Source organism: Aegilops tauschii, chromosome 2 (assembly GCF_002575655.3).
Source record: "Aegilops tauschii subsp. strangulata cultivar AL8/78 chromosome 2, Aet v6.0, whole genome shotgun sequence".
In the NCBI taxonomy this organism is placed as follows: domain Eukaryota; kingdom Viridiplantae; phylum Streptophyta; class Magnoliopsida; order Poales; family Poaceae; genus Aegilops; species Aegilops tauschii.
In genome coordinates, this window is record NC_053036.3 from 574917244 (window position 1) to 574935814 (window position 18571).

Sequence of the window (18571 nt, forward strand, 5' to 3'; positions counted from 1 at the left end):
AAATGCAAACTCTGTTATCCCATTTCAATTCTCGCTATTGACACTTATTTGATCAGTTTGATGAATGAAGTATGTTGTCAGTGCAAGAGTGTAACATAAGTCAGATAAAGTAAAGGTGTCTCGTATTCTCGAATTCCTATCAAATGAGTGGGTCAATTCGTCTTTTTTCCCTTTCGCCGCTATGTTTGAACAATAGGCTTGATACTGGATCATGGAATTCACAATATATAATTTGAGAAACAAGAAATTTATATAGCTCACATTCGTGAGATTCAAGACCACACACAATCTGTATTTTAGAATTGGAATTATCAAAGCACGAAAATAATACCTTTTTTTTTGCATATTTTTTATTCAAAACATAGCAACTCAAAAGTTAAAAAAAAAATGTTTCGGGCTTCTTTGATTGGCATGACAGGAAAAACCAGGAACATGAAAAACGTAGGAACACGATGACATGTCCACTTAGATCCTACAGGGTTCTGTTTTGCAACGAAGTATGTTTGATTGCATCATAGGAAAGAGACAAAGTGGACGCGGAGTTTCTCGGCCCGAGCTCAAATGAGATCAGGTGAACAGTAATGAAATATTAGAATGTTTTTGAGAAATAAAAGAAGATCGAAATTTTTTTGTGACAAAGATTGAAAAATGTTTCGAGTGTTTGCAATCATGGAATCACATTCCTGGAAGGCGTGGCAAAAAAATTTGGTGCTCCGAAAATACTACTTTTGAAAGCATTTTGGGGCATTGGTATTTTTTGCCACGACTTCCACAAATGTGATTTCATGATGAAATTTTGCAAGCTCTTAGAACATTTTTCAAAGTTTGCCATATAGAAATTTCATATTTTTTTGAACTTATTTTCAATGTTTCGATAACTTTAGAGACAAAGAATTCTTTACACGTGGCTGGAGTGGATGTAAATATTCGTTTTGAAATATAGTGCAATGGGTTTCTTAGAGCAACTCTAGGAGACCCCGCATCCTGCCCCGACCCGCAAAATAACTGCCAAAATGCGGCCCGGGACGAAAAAAACTGCCCGATTAGACCTCGCATCCCGCCCCGGCCCGCAAAAAAAATTTGAGGGGCGTGGCAAAATCTCGGCCCCAACCCGCGTATTCGCGGGTTTCCCCCTCGCCGTTGCGGTGCCCTGCATATAAGCGGGAAGCGGTTGGTGGGGGGACATTTCAGCCCGCGCTTTCCCCACCAACCACGTCCCTCCCCCCCCCCCCGCGCCGCCGGGCCGCCGCCCAAGATTCCGGCAGAAGCTCTCCGAAAGGCCGCCACACGCACGAGGCCTCCCCTCTTCCCCCTGCGCCGGCGGTCCACCGGATTTGCGGATCTGCGGAACTTCATCGCGGGCCGCCAGATTTGGCTTTTCCGGCCGCCGGTGGCTGCGCCAAGCGATGGAGTGGTCGGGGAGCATCTTCCGCAGCCCCGTCAAGGGCGCATCGCCGCATGCAGGTACGGGTTCGTCCTCCCACCGCCGCCGACGGTTTGCGGGCATGGATTCGTCCGGCCGTCCACCGGGCTCGGCACTTGCGCAGCGGCTCTGTGGCTCGCCGATGCCGCTCATACAGTGCGATGACTGCACGCGAACAGTGCTACGGTTAACCTCGGGTACGCCGAAGCACCCCGGATGGGTGTTCTTCAAATCCGAAAACGATGGGGTACGTGCACTTGCGGTAGCTCATTTTGATAGCTCATTCTTTGGTTCAATTGCGGTAGCTCATTTCGAACATACTCATTCTTTTGTGTAGGAAGATGGATGCTCATTTTGGTTTTGGGAAGGCCAATACATTGATTTATTGATAGAAAGAAACTTAATAGATGTTGGCGCACTCCTTAGTAGAATCGAAGGCAATGATGCGGCTGCATGTGCAACTAGAGGGAAAACAACGTCTACTTCTTTCGAACCAAAGATGAAGAAAGATGAATGCAAAATCAAGAATCCGCAGATAAACAATGAATGCATGGAGAAGATATTAGTCCAACTTGTGGGAGCAGTTATGGAAGTTGAAAATATTCTAAAATGCATATTTTTGGTTCTTGTTTTCTTTGGTCTTGCTATTCTAGCAAAGATTTGGTGATGTCTTATGTATCCAATGTTGTTGAAAAAGAAAAAAAAATGCATTATGGTAGATCAAATTAAGGTGCACATTTAGGTTTTTCGGGCCGGGAGGAGTTGTGCCAGACCAGACCCCGCAAAGCCGACCCGTAAAAAAACATATTCAACGAATATCCTTTTTTACGGATCCATTATGCAGGGTCTGCTCTGCGGCCGTCCACGCCGGCCCGTAAAAGCGTTTTTCCACGAACTGGAAACACGTTTTGCGGGCCGGACGGATGCGGGGTCTGCTAGAGTTGCTCTTAGGAATTTTTTTCCTATATGATTCAACCATATGAAACAAACAACTAGCATAGAAAAAAAATTCTAAGGATTACAATTCGCCACTATCCATATGAAGATCCTTTTAATCAAAGAGGCCCTTACATATTTAGGGCTCTTTGATTCACATGATTGTAAAAATGTGGGAATAGAAAAACATAGAATTGGAATGTCATGCTCATCTTCATCCTATAGGATTTTGGTTTGTCTGACTGCATCATATAAAAAACAAAGGATTCTTTCAAAGAGGTTTGTGTACATGCTATTAATCCTATCAAAAGTAGTACAAAAAAAGTCCTTAGGAAAAATTTCTATATGATCCGATCATATAAATCAAACAACCAACGTAGGAAAAATTCCTTAGGATCCTAATCCTCCAACATTCCTATGAAAATCCTTTGAATCAAAGAAGCTCTTAGTAGGATTCGAAGAATTATAAAAGTTTACTTCACCAAAACACAACTATTTTAACGTTGGAACCCAAACCACAAATATCAAGCACAGAAACCAACCATCCAGACTTCATCAAAACATAAAAGTCCACGACAAAACACAAGGCTCAACACCACAGGCCCCACCGTCCAGCGAGGCATCAAAGGAAAGAACGGATGAGAGCGCTCCACACGCCGGAGAACATTCGTGGCCACTTTATTCTGGTTCTAGCTGCACCCCAGCACACTAGTCAAGCGATGCGATGTGACAGACTCAGAGCCGCAATTTGCACAAGCAAGGGATGGGATAACAGCATAACAGCATACTTTGAGATTTGAGATCTCTCCAAAGCGAATTGTTCCCTTATAGTAATAGAAAAAGAAAAGAGAACGCGGGGGTCAGAAAGAGGAAAAAAGAACGAGCCGCCTGTCACGACCTTAGCCGCGTCCGTCCCCTCTCGAGTCCTCGCCCCCCCGCCGCTCCACCGCCGCTCCCCACACCTGCCCCTCCTGCCGCGCCGCCCCTCCGCCGCTCCTCCCGTGGCGCCGTCTCCCTGCCGCTCCTCCCCACCCCGCCGTCCACTGTCCTGCCCCACGCCGCGCGGCCCTCGCCCACCGACGGCATCGATTGCGGCACGGCGGCGCTCCAGCGGCGGCGGCGACGACGCGGTCGGGCGCTGCTGGTGACCACGACGTCTTCGAGACCCCGCGGTACGTTGCCCCTGCACCGTGTTCGTAGCGAATCGAACAGAGAATTAGGGGCGAGCCCCGATCTGGATCGATCGATCGAGGCGAGGGTTACACGATGGTGTGGACCAATTGCGTAGGTAGCTATGGCCAGCAACGTCAACATGTGGCGGTAGCGTTTTGTTACCGGGAGATGCCTTGTTACATTGCATTTGTGAGAGTATTGTTCCACAATATGATTTTGCAGGAATCTCGAGAAGGATACATTCCAAGTGAGGAACCACCAGATTTTTAGCAGTTGGTACCTCTGACCTTCAATGGCGCAGCCTCCAGCTAAAAAGACGCTGTCGGTGTACCTGTACATCCCTAACATCATTGGTAAACCTCTGGATGATCGGCTGTTTACATATCAGTATATCACTGTGCTGTTGACCATATCCAGTGTCCAAATGCTATGTTAGAAGAATTATCATCACTATGCCGTTTATATAACTCCACAAGTCCACATTTAACTTGCTGGATGATTCTATTATGTCATTTGCAACTCGAGACACTATCACTGTGCCACCACTGGATTATTTGCCTCTTTAATCTAAGTTATTTGTATCTACAATAGATGTATCATATTTTCCTGCACTAGCTTCACCATTTTGCACTAAGTAGCATGGCACAGAAAAAATAGCAACCAAAAGGAAGCATGGAACAGATAATAGTAAAAACTCGATTACATAAAAAAGCATGCCACGGAATATTCGGAAGAGTGCAATGTTTTCACACATACAAATTGTTGCTGGCGTGTGGATTAAATGTGTATGTTTTAACATATGAGTACTGTTATTCTGCAGGATATTTCAGGATCATCATAAACTTCATTGCATTTGCTGAGTGCTATACCAACAGAACACTCTTTGCTATCCTGTACTTCTTCAGGCAAGCGTCATAAATTTATCTAAAATCAGTTGTGTTAATGATCTTATGCAATTACTTTGTCTCTATGATTCTAACACTTATGGAAAATACCAGCTTCTTCTGTGATGGCTTGGATGGTTGGTTTGCCAGGAGGTTCAATCAAGGTAACAAGTCACATACCTTTTATGTTCAAGCGTCGTAATGTAGTCTGTCCTTCTACAGCGAAGAGGGATTTGTGGCCTTTTCTGTATGTTGAAACTTTGCATTTATATGTCAGTGAACTTTGCAAAAGTAGATGGTAATTAATGATCACAGAAAAATCTGCTTATGTCCTTTTGAAAGAGATTTTTGTTCTTATTTAATTTCCCTGTATATATAACACAATAGGCAACTTTTTGAAACTATCTGACAACTTTATCCTATTGCATGTATCAGCATCAACATTTGGAGCTGTGTTGGACATGGTAACAGATAGGTACTCTTTGAATAAATCATTTAATGATGTATACGCCAGGTGTAAATATTCTGCAGCACGAACTAGTTTCATTTCTCATATTGATCTACTTCAGGGTTAGCACTGCTTGTTTGTTGGCGCTTCTCTCACAGTTTTACAGGTATACAAAATTAGAGCTCAAAGCACTTCGATCGTTGTATATTGAATCTTGATACCTGTCTTAATTTACTTACATGCCACATTGTTCCTTGAAAGTGCTCTGTATACAATTTCTTTTCAGACCTGGCTTGGTTTTCATACTGTTACTTGGGTTGGACATCACAAGCCACTGGTTTCAAATGTACAGGTTAGTTTCTCTATCAATTTGTACAGCTCATGCCAGATTTCTCTTTTGTTCTCCTAGTAGGTACCTAATTCTGTATCTAAAGACACCAAAAGGAAGATAATAAATATAAACACCAGCTATGCTAACTGTGCAAGTATTATGTGATGGTTTTATGGTGCATAGATTTTTTGCTCATTGTTCAAGAGCTTCGTTTGCTATATTTCGTTTTTTGTCTCTAGTTCAATTATGCATCAATTGCTAACCATCTTATGATATAAATTTCTCTACTAGTTCTTTCCTATCAGGTAAGACTAGCCACAAGGATGTGAAGCACACAGGCAATGGGCTTTTGAAGTTATATTATGGATATCGGCCGTTCATGGCGTTCTGTTGTGTTGCTTCTGAGGTAAATGGTTGTTCACACTTGAAACAGCTTGAATGATGAACACAAATCAAGGAATACAACACGAGCGCATTTTGGGATGTTATTTGGTTGAGTGAGCTGAGTAACACATGGGGCGTAGCATGGATAGGTGTGGGTTTTAACAGCTTGATACAGGACATTTGTGTGACGCCACCCCAATGAACAGGCCCATTGTGCATCTGCAGTTATGCCCATGGAACTGATTTAACAAACATTATATATCCATCCGGACACCATATCTGCACATCGAACACCAATTATTCCACCATCTCACATGCAAAATTTTCAACTTACAGGTTCTGTACATTATCCTGTTTCTCTATGCTGACGCGAAGTCCACAAGCTTGCTTAATGTAAGATAACATAATCTCTATAGCTGTCTTCTCTAATGAAGCAATTAGCATGCATGTTGCTTAGCATCTGGCATTCCTGTATGCTACAGACGTGCAGAGGTATTCTGAAGGAAAGTCCCCTCGTTGTCTTCATGTTCATTTCAACTCTAATTGGGTGGGCACTCAAACAAGTGATCAATGTCATCCAGGTATTGAACAACAACTTTAGTGGAACTAACTATTATTTGCACATGATCATATATGCAGAGCTGTTTTTTTTTGGCAATTAGGCTATAACACTCATGTGCTTGTGTTCTGTACTGGTCAAGTTTTAGGCATATGTATATCACTAGAACAATGTGTTACTCCACATGATTCTGAGAGTAACAATGATATCCTTTGATGCGACATTCATGTACATTTCCCGTTTGCAGATGAAAACAGCTGCAGATGCTTGTGTGGCGTACGATTCGAAAAGAGGCAAGTGAGCAAAAAGGACCATGTTTTAGTTTTCATTTGCGCGGGCATATTCAAGAAAAACATACTGTCAGGCGGGCTTGGTTGTAAGGCACATATGGCACATATGGTAGCTCCTTGATGTATCTTTTAACATGTCTCCGGTCCGAGGGTCGACATTCTGGGGGGAAAGCAGCATGTGGAAAGAAAAGGGAGAACTGCTTTTTTAACAAAAACACAGGGACCGACAAGCTCTGTATTGTGTATGTCTTTTCTACATGATGATTCGATATTTCTTTGCGTAGCAGCCTCGTGCTGTGGTTACTAGTACTAGGCCAGAAATGATGATGGTGCCTCCCTCCCGTTGTACTAGTGTACATGCCAACATTTACTTGGTTGTTTTCTTTGTGGTTTCAAATTTGCTTCATTCGCATAAGCTGCCTGGGAATTATTTTTCTTCATTCTGCATGTAAGTTTGGTTTGGAATTTTCTTTAGAAATCGTGTGTTTCAGACATGTTTGTGGTTTCCATTTATTTACTGAAAGTATCATTTGCACCATAAGGGAAACAAAGCCCTGCCCGTTCAACAGCTCGCTGGCAATGGGCCAATGGTACTGTACACCTTCTGTGTGATGTCGTTCCGTTCAGGTGACGGACGGAACAACACAACAAATTTCACATGAATTTAGTCGATTGCACTTGGTGTCGAAGATATCAAAATGGATCGCCGTCAAATGAAAGACGCATAGAGAATTCAAATAACGTCCAAAGTGCAGCACCATGGAAATAGACATCACATTTGCAATTTATTCAGAAGTCCACGCAGGTAGAAAACGCACAGCACACAACAAATTTCACACGAATTTTGGCCGATTTCCGCCGAACAGGTCGAGAGCAGCACGGAGACCCGTTCGAATTTCCACGGTTCCCTCCACGAAAATTTACGAAACGAAGCTCTCCCGCCATTCGAGTGGCGCTCTTAACCCATCTCCCCGCCGCCAGATCTCCATCCTGCGGCCTCTCACGCTCTCATCCACCCTCCCCTGCTCTGGAACGCCAAATCCCACCTGGCCACCTCCCCTGCACTCCCTCCATTCCCCCAAATCCCGATCCCCTAACCCTAGCCAGCATCGCCCGCCGCGCCGTCGCCATGGACTTCAAGGCCCCCTCCTTCTCCCTGGGCCTCGACTTCGACGACCCGACCCCCGCCGACGCCGACGACCGAGGCGACCCGCGCGAGGAGGCGCGAGGGTACGAGGCGCCCGACGCGCCTTCCTTCTCTCTGGGCCTCGATTTCGAGTGCTACGACGACGACGACGGCGGCGACGAGCCTCGGATCCCCGCCGGAGGCCGCTCTGAGGGGGTCGCGCAACGGTACGAGGCGCCTGACGCCCCCTCGTTCTCCCTCGGCCTCGGCTTCGACGACGACGACGGGGGCGCCGGCGAGCCCCAGATCCCCGCCGGAGCCCGCCGGGAGGAGCAGCCGCGGCGTTACGAGGCGCCCGACGCGCCCTCGTTCTCGCTCGGGTTGGACGACGACGACGACGACGGGGGCGCCAGCGAACCCCACCACCTCCCCGCTGGAGGCCGCCGGGAGGAGCAGGCGCCGCGCTACGAGGCGCCTGACGCGCCCTCGTTCTCACTCGGCATCGACGACGACGACGACTTCGTTGCCGCCGGAACCCTAGACCCGGACCCCCTGCTTCTGCAGCCGGAGACGAGTCGACTGAGGAGGTTGCGGAGGGGTCCTGCGCCGGGTTACGAGGCGCCCGACGCGCCCTCGTTCTCACTAGGAATCGACGACGACGACGACTTCGTTGCCGGCGGAGCCCTTGACCCGGACCCCCTGCCTCCCCAGCCGGAGACGAACCGGCTGAAGAGGTTGCGGAGGGGTCCCCCGCCGCGGTCTATGGCGCCTCCTCCTCCTCTTCCTCCTAGGCCAGCACCGCCTGTTGCTACGGAAGCATCTCCAGATTTCAGCCGGAAGGCGGCACCACTTGGGGATATTGGGAGCTACGAGGACGAAATTGAAGATTTCAGTGACGAGGAGCCACCACGAGGTGAGGAAAACGCTTGTCTCTATTTGTGGAATTTCCGTTTAATTCTCTTACTTAAGAGGTGTTTGTTACTAGTCATGCAATTGTGATTTACTATCTCCACATGCCTGCATAAATCAATGAATGTATTGCTTAATATCTTACATAGAAATATGCAAAGCGGATTCATTATGTAATCTAGTATCTGAAAAAATTGAATGGACATTGGAAATGCTGATCTTATTTGTACAATTTTGTGGCAACTTAGTGCATTTTTGTACAGGTGCCCAGGTAGTGTAGCATCCAGATATTTAAACATGCCTTCAGAAATTATGGAATCAGTTTTGGTTATTTTTAGTACAAGTATTGAAAATTGATTCATTCTGGATCTGTATGGCGACAAAAACAGCTGAAATTTACCTAATCGTCCTTGCACACAGATTAATTTCGCAATATCATCTGCTGTTTCCCTCCTAGACCAGACATTTTTTGTGCAATGAGAAATAAACAGTTTTGTATATTATGTCTGCTTGATGAACAACGATTAAAATTCTTTCAATTGCAATTTTGATCCATGACAGCAAAGTGCCCCAACAAGCAACTGCTAGCCCAATATACATGCAAAGTTTGCTCCAGTACATAGTTATTTTCCACCATTTTTGTACGCGCGCCGGTAAACAGAATTTTGCTCAGTGCCGTTCTTTAACGCACTTCATTTGCCAGAGCAAACTGCCTCTAGTAAAAGAATCATTTCCTAGCCTAAGCAATTCAGAGAAATTGTGTAAACAGCAAAGTTTCTTGCCTATTGTGGCTTAGACCACACTTGAACTGACTGAATCGACCTGCTTCATTTCTCTGGTGATAGTATCAGCATTCTGTTATTAGGTGGATGAACCTTTAACTACTTTCTATGCGATGTAGCTGAAACTGAATCATCTGAGTATGTTGAACCTTAATAACATGCAGTGTTTTCGTTTGGTGCTCACATGCCCTGTGCCAACTTTTTTCCTGAAACGTGGCTGCAACAATTGAATTATTCATGCTGAAATGTTCTCAAATTTTTTTGTTAAAAATGTGTTTAGTTTAGCTTGTAGCATTCTGAAATGAAATTATCAACAGCTACCTGTGAGCAAATCCTGGTATGAACGAAAAAAATTAAGTGTTTTCTCTCAACTGTTAGGTTAGGAAGAGATTTTAAATTGAGGTGCTGTGTTCCAGAAAATGAATTTGTTTCGTAGTGTACTGAGCAGATATGTGTTTTTGTGGTGTCAGTAAAGGGAGTAAATAGCGGTGTGCTCAAACAAATTTTATGTAGACACGATCCTTTTCCTTTAGCTCCCTGTTTTTAATCCATGCATTGACAACATCGGCAATAAAGTTGTTATGTTTTTCCTTTGAGAACCTTTAGCACTTACATGATTAGGTCATCTTCTCTTATCTACTTGCAGGCATGACACCATCAGTTGGTAGTTGCAGGACTTCTAGCAATTCAAAATTCTCTCTTGTGAACCGCAGTGTACTGACGACTCAATCAACAAGCAAAGCAAAGACAACAAAATCTACACCAATGTCAAATTCTGTTGCTTCAAAATCTCTAGAAGAAAGCTGCACGAAGAAGCTACTTCCTAAGATAACAATAAGCCCACTGAGGAAAATTTATTTTGTTGATTCCGACACTGATTCAGATGATAACAGGAAACAAAGTAAGCCAAAGAAGCCCATGAGTCCTATCAAGAAGAGACAGGAATCCATGCACAAGTATATGCAGAAGAAGCCTATATTGCAGCAAAACAGTAAATCTGAAGGGAGCACTGTTGTCCAGAAGAGTGAAGATATACTGAAGGACAGTTGGGCGACACCTGCTCTTGATGACTTCTGCAGTGAGTATTTCAAATCTGTCCAACACTCAACACCATCCCAGCAGACAAAAACCAACAGTATTTCTGGCTCCAAGGTTTCACGACCATACAGCTCTGTTAGTGAAATTGGGGAACATTTCCAGCATGAAAGCACTTCAACCGGAGTTGTACTCGAAGAGAATCTGACGGACAACCATCCACCTGCCATGCATTATTTCTGTCACCGTGATCAGATGGTGCAGAACCTGGTCCGTGAAAGATTAAAGCACTTTGTTCCCATTGGGGCTGCCACTTCCGACGGAAATGAGTACAGTGTAGAAGAAAATCTGAACTACAGGTAAGACAGATCATAATCCATGCTTTAATTTCTTGGTAGTGTCATTTGCTAATTGCTGTTATTTTGCTTCTTTTTAGTAGGAGCCAGTTTGGCCAGAGTAGTGGTGCTAATGATCGGTGGGTGACTCCCAATAGTAGGACTTCTGTCCCAACAGATTTTGGCAAAAGAAGGGTACATGCTGGGGGAAGTCAGTCTGGCTCTGGCCATTGGTTCACTGGAGAGGATGGCAGGAAGGTAAGAGCGTTTAATTTTCAGAGTTCCAGTTAATTTTCTGTAAGATCTTGTTTGATTGCTACCCTGCGTGCTTCATGCCGGGCCTGGAGGCCCCCTGGAACCTGCCTGAGAGCTGTTAATGTCCTGAACAAGTTTTTGATAAAATGAAGGCCTTCTAGCCACTTCTGTTTCAGTGCTATGCATTCATCACTTGCTTCATTAATTTTATTATTGCTGCAGGTTTATGTCTCTAAAAATGGACAGGAGTTAATTGGCCGTGATGCCTATAAACAGTACAAAAAGGTAAAATGCTTCTCTATTCTGAAAAATAACAAAGATACATCTACTTTCTCCTGGTTTATTCTGTGCTCATATACCCGTTTCGGAAAAAATAATTCTGTGCTCATATATGAAAGTCATTTATCCGCCATTCTGCCTGATCTCGTAATAGGAGAAGATAAATCAGTTGAGCTGCACCCCAGTGTGGCTGGGATGATTGTTTGGCTCCTATGCTCTAAAACCTAAGCTGAAAATACTTTTAAAATTGAGATTAATTTCTTCGCTAAATATTTTAGTACTTTCAGTTGAAGGTATCCAGATTCACTACTTGTAAATATTGTTGGAGTAAGAAAAGTAGGGAGGAGATTACCAGTTGGATGCTTACCGTAGATATGATCTCTACATGAGATTATTTAACCCTAAACATGTTGGCAGCCAGACTACATGAGATTTTTGCTGCTCCCTTGCTAAATGAGGAGAATTGATTTGGTTCTCCTTTCCACGCAAGGATATTTGGGCAGTTATGAGCATTGAACAAACTTGCTTAGCAAAGCTTGTTTTCTTTGAAAAAGTATTGTTCTTGCTAAGCAAGGCTAGAATTTAGCTTGTTAGAGATTCAAAGAAACCACACATGTCTGTGTGATGGTGTGTGCTATTTGAGGTCCATGGAAATGTTGTAGAAAAACATCGCTCAATCAATTCTAGAATCTTTTCTGGAAGTGATAAAATCAGTGCTTTCTTAGAGTAGTGTGATGCCAATTGGCCAATTGGAACAACCTTATTCCCTTCACTGCATTGTTGGTACTGGTATCTAACTACATGTTCCCTGCAGGAAAGCGGCAAGGGATTTCGCAACTTCAAGAAGAAGAAAAGTACAGTCAAGAAGGAAGGTTCTGCCAGAGCCAAGCGGGGTTCTTCTACGGCAAAGAAAGCCAGTTCCAGTTCCACAGCAAAGCGAAGCTCAGGAGCCAAAAGGAAGCGATGAGAAAAGGAGGTCTGTTGGTGGCCCAGTTTTGTTTTCACAATAGAGAAGATTTCACTGTAATTAGTTGCTTCGCCCTGTGCATTTCATCTCTCGGAGATACAAAAGATTATGCTACGGTCGCCTGTTTTCCTCTGTCAATGTGAACACTACAACCTTCGGTCATAGCCTTTCTTTGTTAAGGTGATTTTAAGGACGGGCACCTTTGGTCCTTGTGGAGGTGATGGATATGACATGCCGAGTCTTGGTGTATGAGGTAGTGCAATGCAAATGGGCTCAGCATGGATGAAAGTATGGGAGACAAGGTGGGTAGGAGGACATGCCTAGCTGATTTACGCGCTATTTTTTTTAAATAATACATTTTTTTATTAAATTACAGAAATATTACGCTGAAAAAATAATTTTCAAAAATAATACACCGTCGGCCCGTTGCAGGCCGACTGGACCTAATTGGCCCACAGCAGGCCGATCGGCTTGCTGCTGGCCGACTGCAGGCCCGGCTGGCACGCGGCGGCCTTTGGTTGGGCGGGCCACGTCGCGAGGGGGAGGGAGTGGGCTGTCGGCGTGGGTGCGCCCCTGTCGGCCTACCGCGGGCCGATCGGCCAGCTGCTGGCCGACAGGGTGCTGCCACCTCGCGCGGCTGGCCGGCTGCTGCCTTATCCTCCCCTTCCTCCCTTCTTCTCCCCTTCCTCCCTTCTTCTTCTGTTCTTTTTTGTTCTTACCTTGTCCTCTCTCTACACAGAAATGCCATCAATTTATACACCTAAATGAGCAAGTTTTTCGCGATTTTGGCACCGTGAATGGATTCAATTCAGTTAGGGCAGCCAAAAGAGGTCTCGATCTACTGATGGGGTAGCTCGTGGTGGTCGTGGTGAGCATTTTGGTGAAGGTGGTGGTGGTGAAGTTGGGGCAGTATGGTGGTGGTGAAGTTGGGGCAGTATGGTGGTGGTGAAGTTGGGGCAGTGTTCGTCGTTCTTCGTTGGAGGCGGAGCACCGGCAGTTTGGTGGCCGCCGTTCGTCGTTCTTCGTTCGCACGCACGCTTCAAGGGTATATTTCAGCCCACATTTTATTTTTTGTAGGTGCTCCGGTAGTATTTGTTAATATGTTTCGATGTGAAATAAATTAGGTGTGCGATTATTGTTATTTGCCCCGGTAGTATACGTAAATATATTTAGATGTCAACTAATTAGTTGTGTAAAAATGTGTAGTTGCTCCGGTAATAATCCGTACTATATGTGGATGTCAAGTATTTAGGAGTGTCAGTATTTGTAGTAGTTCCAAAAAAGGTCCGTGATATAGGCAGTCCAGTCAAATATATTAATCTGTCAATATTTGTAGTTGCTACGGCAAATATTCGTAATATACTTTTAGGTGTGAGAATTGTATTAGTTGCTCCGTTAATATTCTGTAATATATAGCTAGGTAATATATAGACATGTCTAATATTTGTTAGTGGAGATATTAAGTTGTTGCTTAATACTTGTATTTCGTTGTTGAAAAAAAATAGGTGAGTCGAGATGTCCGATGTAGTGAAGATGAGATTTTACTACGGTCCTGGTACTGTCCAAACAACTGAGTTGGGAGCAGATCTGAGTGAATTTACTCACATAGAGGTGCCAATGAGCGCACCACTGGTCTATCAGTCAGTTGAAAGAATGGATTACGGCAAGTTTAGGTCTTGATACTGAAAGACACACCATCGGTGTTCATGCATTGTGGACATGGTCAAGTTCAAAAATTTATTTTTATTTGAGGCCAATAGAGGGAGACTCCGATTGGGTGCGGTGGTTACAAGGTTGTGAACGAAGGGGATGCAATCCTGTTGCTTTAGTGCTTCCCGTCGTGAAGGAGGTCACTGCACATGAAGGCGAGGGTGGCTACGAAGGACAGAGCAGTCAGGTAGAAGGAGGAAATGCTTATGGTTACGAACAAGGACAGAGCAGTCAGGTAGAAGGAGGAAATGCTTATGGTTATGAACCAGGGCAGAGTAGTCAGGTAGGAGGAAATGCCGATGGTGATTACAATGGCGAGGTGGACGCTGACGAGGTAGATGGGCACATGCAGAACCAGATGGAAGAAGAAGACACCGATGTTGAAAGGGGTCATGCCGATGATTCTGACGAGTCAGATGAAGCAGTAGCTGCACAGTTGGCAACAGGAACAGCGGCCGTGGAGGAGGAGCCTGTTGGGCTATGTGACCTGCCAGGCTTTGACCCACCTGGTACTAGGAGAAGGCTCGGGAGGTCGATTAAAACCTTCGAGCAGTGGATAGAGCATGAGCATCTGGAGAGGCGGTCTTTGCTACATGACACACATGGAGCAAGGTACAGTGTCATGACAACGAACCTCGCGGAAACATACAACTTTGTCCTCAGAGGAAACCGGGCATTGCCACTTACAGCCATCGTTGAGGGTATTTTCTATGGCACCGTCAAGTATTTCAGAGACAGACGTCAAAAAGCAGAGCAGCATATCTTGAACAACCCAAATACACGGTACTGTGAAAGAGTCACGAAGTACATGGACAACAAGATGCAAAAAGCTAGGTCACACACTGTAGTCGCCATCGGTAATCAAGAAAGAAGGTTTGAGGTCCGCTTAGCCAACAACAAATTCGGATGTGCAAATGAGTTGAGGACGCATGAGGTGAAAATTGGCAATGAAGCCTGGCCAACGTGTGAGTGCACATGCAATAAACCGAAATTGCTTCACCTACCTTGCTCACATGTACTTGCTGCTTGCGGGCAGCTTGGAATGGACGCAATATCGTTTGTGTCTCCATTTTTTCTGAAAGAGTCTGTCCTCAATACCTGGACAGGTGAGCTGATGGGTTTTCGATCAATGGGTAATTTCAACAGCGTCAACCCCGCCGAAAGGCGTTACATTCCAAACCCAGAGCATATTCGTACAAGTAGAGGCAGACGGCAGTGTCAGCGCATCCGAAATGATATGGATGAATCTGAAGCAGGAGGTCCGACTAGGCAATGCATTCTATGCAATGAATTTGGCCATAGGGACACTAATTGTCCCACTTTCGTCACTGGGCGTGGACGAGGCAACCGGGGAAGAAGAGGAGGTAGAGGCAGTAGAGGAGTAAGGGCGAGAGGAAGAAGCTAAGCTAGCAGTAGTATGTTATGAATTTATATTAAGTGTGGCACTATGTTCTGAATTTGTATTAAGTGTGGCACTATGTTATGAATTTGTATTAAGTGTGGCACTATGTTCTGAATTTGTATTAAGTGTGGCACTATGTTCTGAATTTGTATTAAGTGTGGCACTATGTTCTGAATTTGTATTAAGTGTGGCACTATGTTCTGAATTTGTATTAAGTGTGGCACTATGTTCTGAATTTGTAATAAGTATGACACTATGTTCTGAATTTTTATTAAGTGTCACACTATGTTCTGAATTTTGTATGTGCAGGAATGTCGGGATTGTGGTTGCTGAATGGGGACATTGATAGGGGTCATCGTGCTGCGATATGGTATGAGCACAAGCTTGAGCCTCTGGTCACTCGCACACCTAAGGAAAACTGGAAGATACACTCAGGATGGCTTCAGCGGTGCGTGCTTTATTAATTTGCACACTGACATGCATATTAATGGTTGAAATGGGAGACACTAACTGAAAAGTTCTCTGATGAAGGTTGAAATGGGCCGGCCTTTTACCTTTCGCGCGTCTGGTTGAGTCTATCCCGGGTGAGAAACGCCTCGCCATCGATGGGTCTTTGCTGAGCTGCTTAGTGGACCGTTGGAGGCCAGAGACCCACACGTTTCACTTCAGATGGGGAGAGATGGCTCCTACTCTGGAGGATGTGTCACTTTTGCTCGGACTACCGTTGGCAGGTCATGCCGTAGGACGGTTGGACGCACCGGCTGGTTGGGAGCGAGCTCTTACACAACGTTTTCATGGTGTTTTTCCGGATGCTCCGGATCCGATATGGGAGCATCACGGACCTAAGTATGAGTGGTTGCTAAATTTCCGGGTAATTTCCCCTACCTATTATCTTTAATTATCGTGCATACAGTTTTACAGAAAATAATTGTGGCTTACTAAAACTTTCTCTTCGCTTAATGCAGATCCAGAACTTCCGGGCGCCGTTGACTGCGGAACAGATCACTCGGAGCCTGGAGGCCTACTTACCGTGGCTTTTCGGCAAGGTGATGTTCACGGAGAACCATGTCACCACTATTAGCGCCCTCTACATCCCTATGGCACTCGAGATAGCGAGCGCTCAGACGGCGGATCAGATCAGACAGAGGAGTTGGGGTTCGGCGGTCTTAGCGGCTACATATCGAGGTATGTGCAACGGTTGCCAGCTTACGTCGAGAAAGCCAGCCCTTCTTGGATGCCCTCTATTCCTACAGCTGTGGTCGTGGGAGAGGTTCTCTATAGGGCGACCAGATGTACGTGTTCATGAGCCTATAGACGCCATGTTTGATGTTGACGGCATCGACATGCCTACTTTCGGTCTGTGTTGGACACGTCGCGAGGTATGGCGCACCGTGTTGTAGTTTAATGCAACTTTTTTCTGTACAAGAGATAGTTCGATGCTAGCGACTACTAACTTTTCTTCTCTGCAGAGACGCTTTGCTAGTGATCAGACCAGGAAGGCATACACAGCATTGAACGAGCAGTTCGATGCGTACACTGGGGTCATCTGGCAGCCCTACACGGAAGCAGCCATACAAGCGAGATACCCTGCTGGTATGTCTGTGCTATGCACAAGGGACCGAGATTACTGGATGACAAAATCTAAGATCATCTTCGATGTCTTCGTCGAGGAGATGGCACAACAGAGGGTTATGAGGCAATTTGGTCTTCTGCAGTTGGAGCTACCTCCCCCTATAGAGAACCCGGTGCCAGCACACATCCACAGGTACTAACCAGTTTTTCAATGTTGCATTATCTTTCATAGTACTCCATTCGAAGCTTTAGGTAATTGTTGAACACACACCACAATTTTAGGACGACAAGGAAGGGCATAACCAGGACTACTGCTGACTGTCTAGTTAGACTACAGCCGTATGTTATAGAATGGGAGACAGCAAACACAAATCTATGGCATGAGAATCACAATTTCGATCTCGATGAATTCAATCTCTATTTGCGGCGCTACACATGACCGGAACACGGTTATGCATTGTTGAGTACTCCCACCCAGAGGAGATACCGGATCCTACTCCGTCGGATATGTACCCGAGCTATGATACTTCGGGCTCTAGGCAGTACGCGGTAAGATATATTTTCTTTACGTAATATTGTCACATACTTTGACGTGCAAGAGACATACATTATTAATCGTCATGGAAATTTGCAGGCTACCTTGACACGCGAACTCTACGACGACGTGACCACCTTTGGACGATCACTATCGTCTAGACCTCTTCTTCAGCATCGTCCAGTGCTACAGCCCTTCTTCGAAAGAATTCAGAATAAGATACGGACTGTGTACGAGGCTATCACGTGCACCCGGAGAACCGATGTTGTTCAGCACCAGCAGGAGCAGCCGCGTCACTCCATGCACCGACATCAACCACGTCCACGTCTAGCACATCAGCCGACAACCAGGCCACCCCGTCCTGACCAACCTGGCAGTTCTACGTGGCACCCGCAGCACTATGGTCCCACGTCGAGCTTCGTGTTTTCTCCACAGCCACAGCAACACGGTCCCTCGTCGAGCTTCGTGTTATCTCCACAGCCACAGCAGCACGGTCCCTCGTCCAGTTTCGTGTTTGAGCCAGAGCAGACGTCACAGCCAGCAGGTATGTGTCTTCATATTTATTGTTTTCAATATTAATTGACGCGACCTCATTCTTCATGATGAAACGTTCCATCGCGTAGGAGCCTATGGATATCAGGCGTCTATGTCGGCATCACATGATACGTGGGGGAGTGATCAACATCCCGAGGAGAACATACAGGCTCAGATGTCGCAGCACACCCAGTGGATGAACATGTTTTCGACTCCTCCACCAGGCCCCACACAGGATACACAGCATGACCAGGGAGAGTCTGAGATTCCTCCTTGTCACATTAGGGCACCCGACAGGTTGGGATGGTCGCCGCTTCCAGATCCGCCTCCCCGCCAGGCCAGACGTCGTCACTGACGCTTCTATCTATCAGTAGAGACATTACCATCTATTTCTGTGTGAGACTTATGTCTATTCTATGTACGAGACAAATGACTATGTACTTATGTACGGGACATATGCCTACTCTATTTTAGTACTCTGTCATCATCGTCATCCTCGATCGATGCAGAACTCTTGCCCTTCGACGATGAAGAACTCTTGCCCTTCGACGATGCAGAAACCTTCATTATGGTGTCACTACCGGTGAGTTCGTCCCATGGAACTATCCTATTATCCATCCTGAAATCGGTAGCTAGCCTCAGAAGAGTCCTGCTCATCCCAGGGTGAAAACTATGATCGAAAGAATAATGGGACATCTCAAC

At 45.5% G+C, this 18571-nt stretch overlaps 2 protein-coding genes across 3 annotated transcripts; both read left to right on the forward strand.

Annotated features, from left to right (window-relative positions):
- The first annotated feature begins 3150 nt into the window (after positions 1–3150).
- On the forward strand, positions 3151–6843 carry LOC109762313 (probable CDP-diacylglycerol--inositol 3-phosphatidyltransferase 2). Its single transcript, XM_020321149.4, has 11 exons — positions 3151–3531; positions 3755–3885; positions 4353–4437; positions 4531–4580; positions 4852–4891; positions 4986–5030; positions 5151–5216; positions 5487–5601; positions 5916–5972; positions 6062–6160; positions 6386–6843. Exons 2-11 carry the CDS (start codon positions 3825–3827, stop codon positions 6437–6439), a joined length of 672 nt encoding a protein of 223 aa, XP_020176738.1. The 5' UTR covers positions 3151–3531; positions 3755–3824; the 3' UTR covers positions 6440–6843.
- Positions 6844–7406: 563 nt separating this feature from the next.
- Positions 7407–12365, forward strand: LOC109762305 (uncharacterized). Of its 2 annotated transcripts, none has more exons than XM_020321141.3 (5): positions 7407–8467; positions 9892–10639; positions 10717–10873; positions 11093–11155; positions 11964–12365. In XM_020321141.3, exons 1-5 carry the CDS (start codon positions 7558–7560, stop codon positions 12114–12116), a joined length of 2031 nt encoding a protein of 676 aa, XP_020176730.1. In that variant the 5' UTR covers positions 7407–7557; the 3' UTR covers positions 12117–12365. The 2 variants fall into 2 exon arrangements, with proteins under 2 accessions (XP_020176730.1, XP_040255734.1); XM_040399800.3 differs by having other exon boundaries at positions 7429–8467; positions 10720–10873.
- Positions 12366–18571: the final 6206 nt, after the last annotated feature.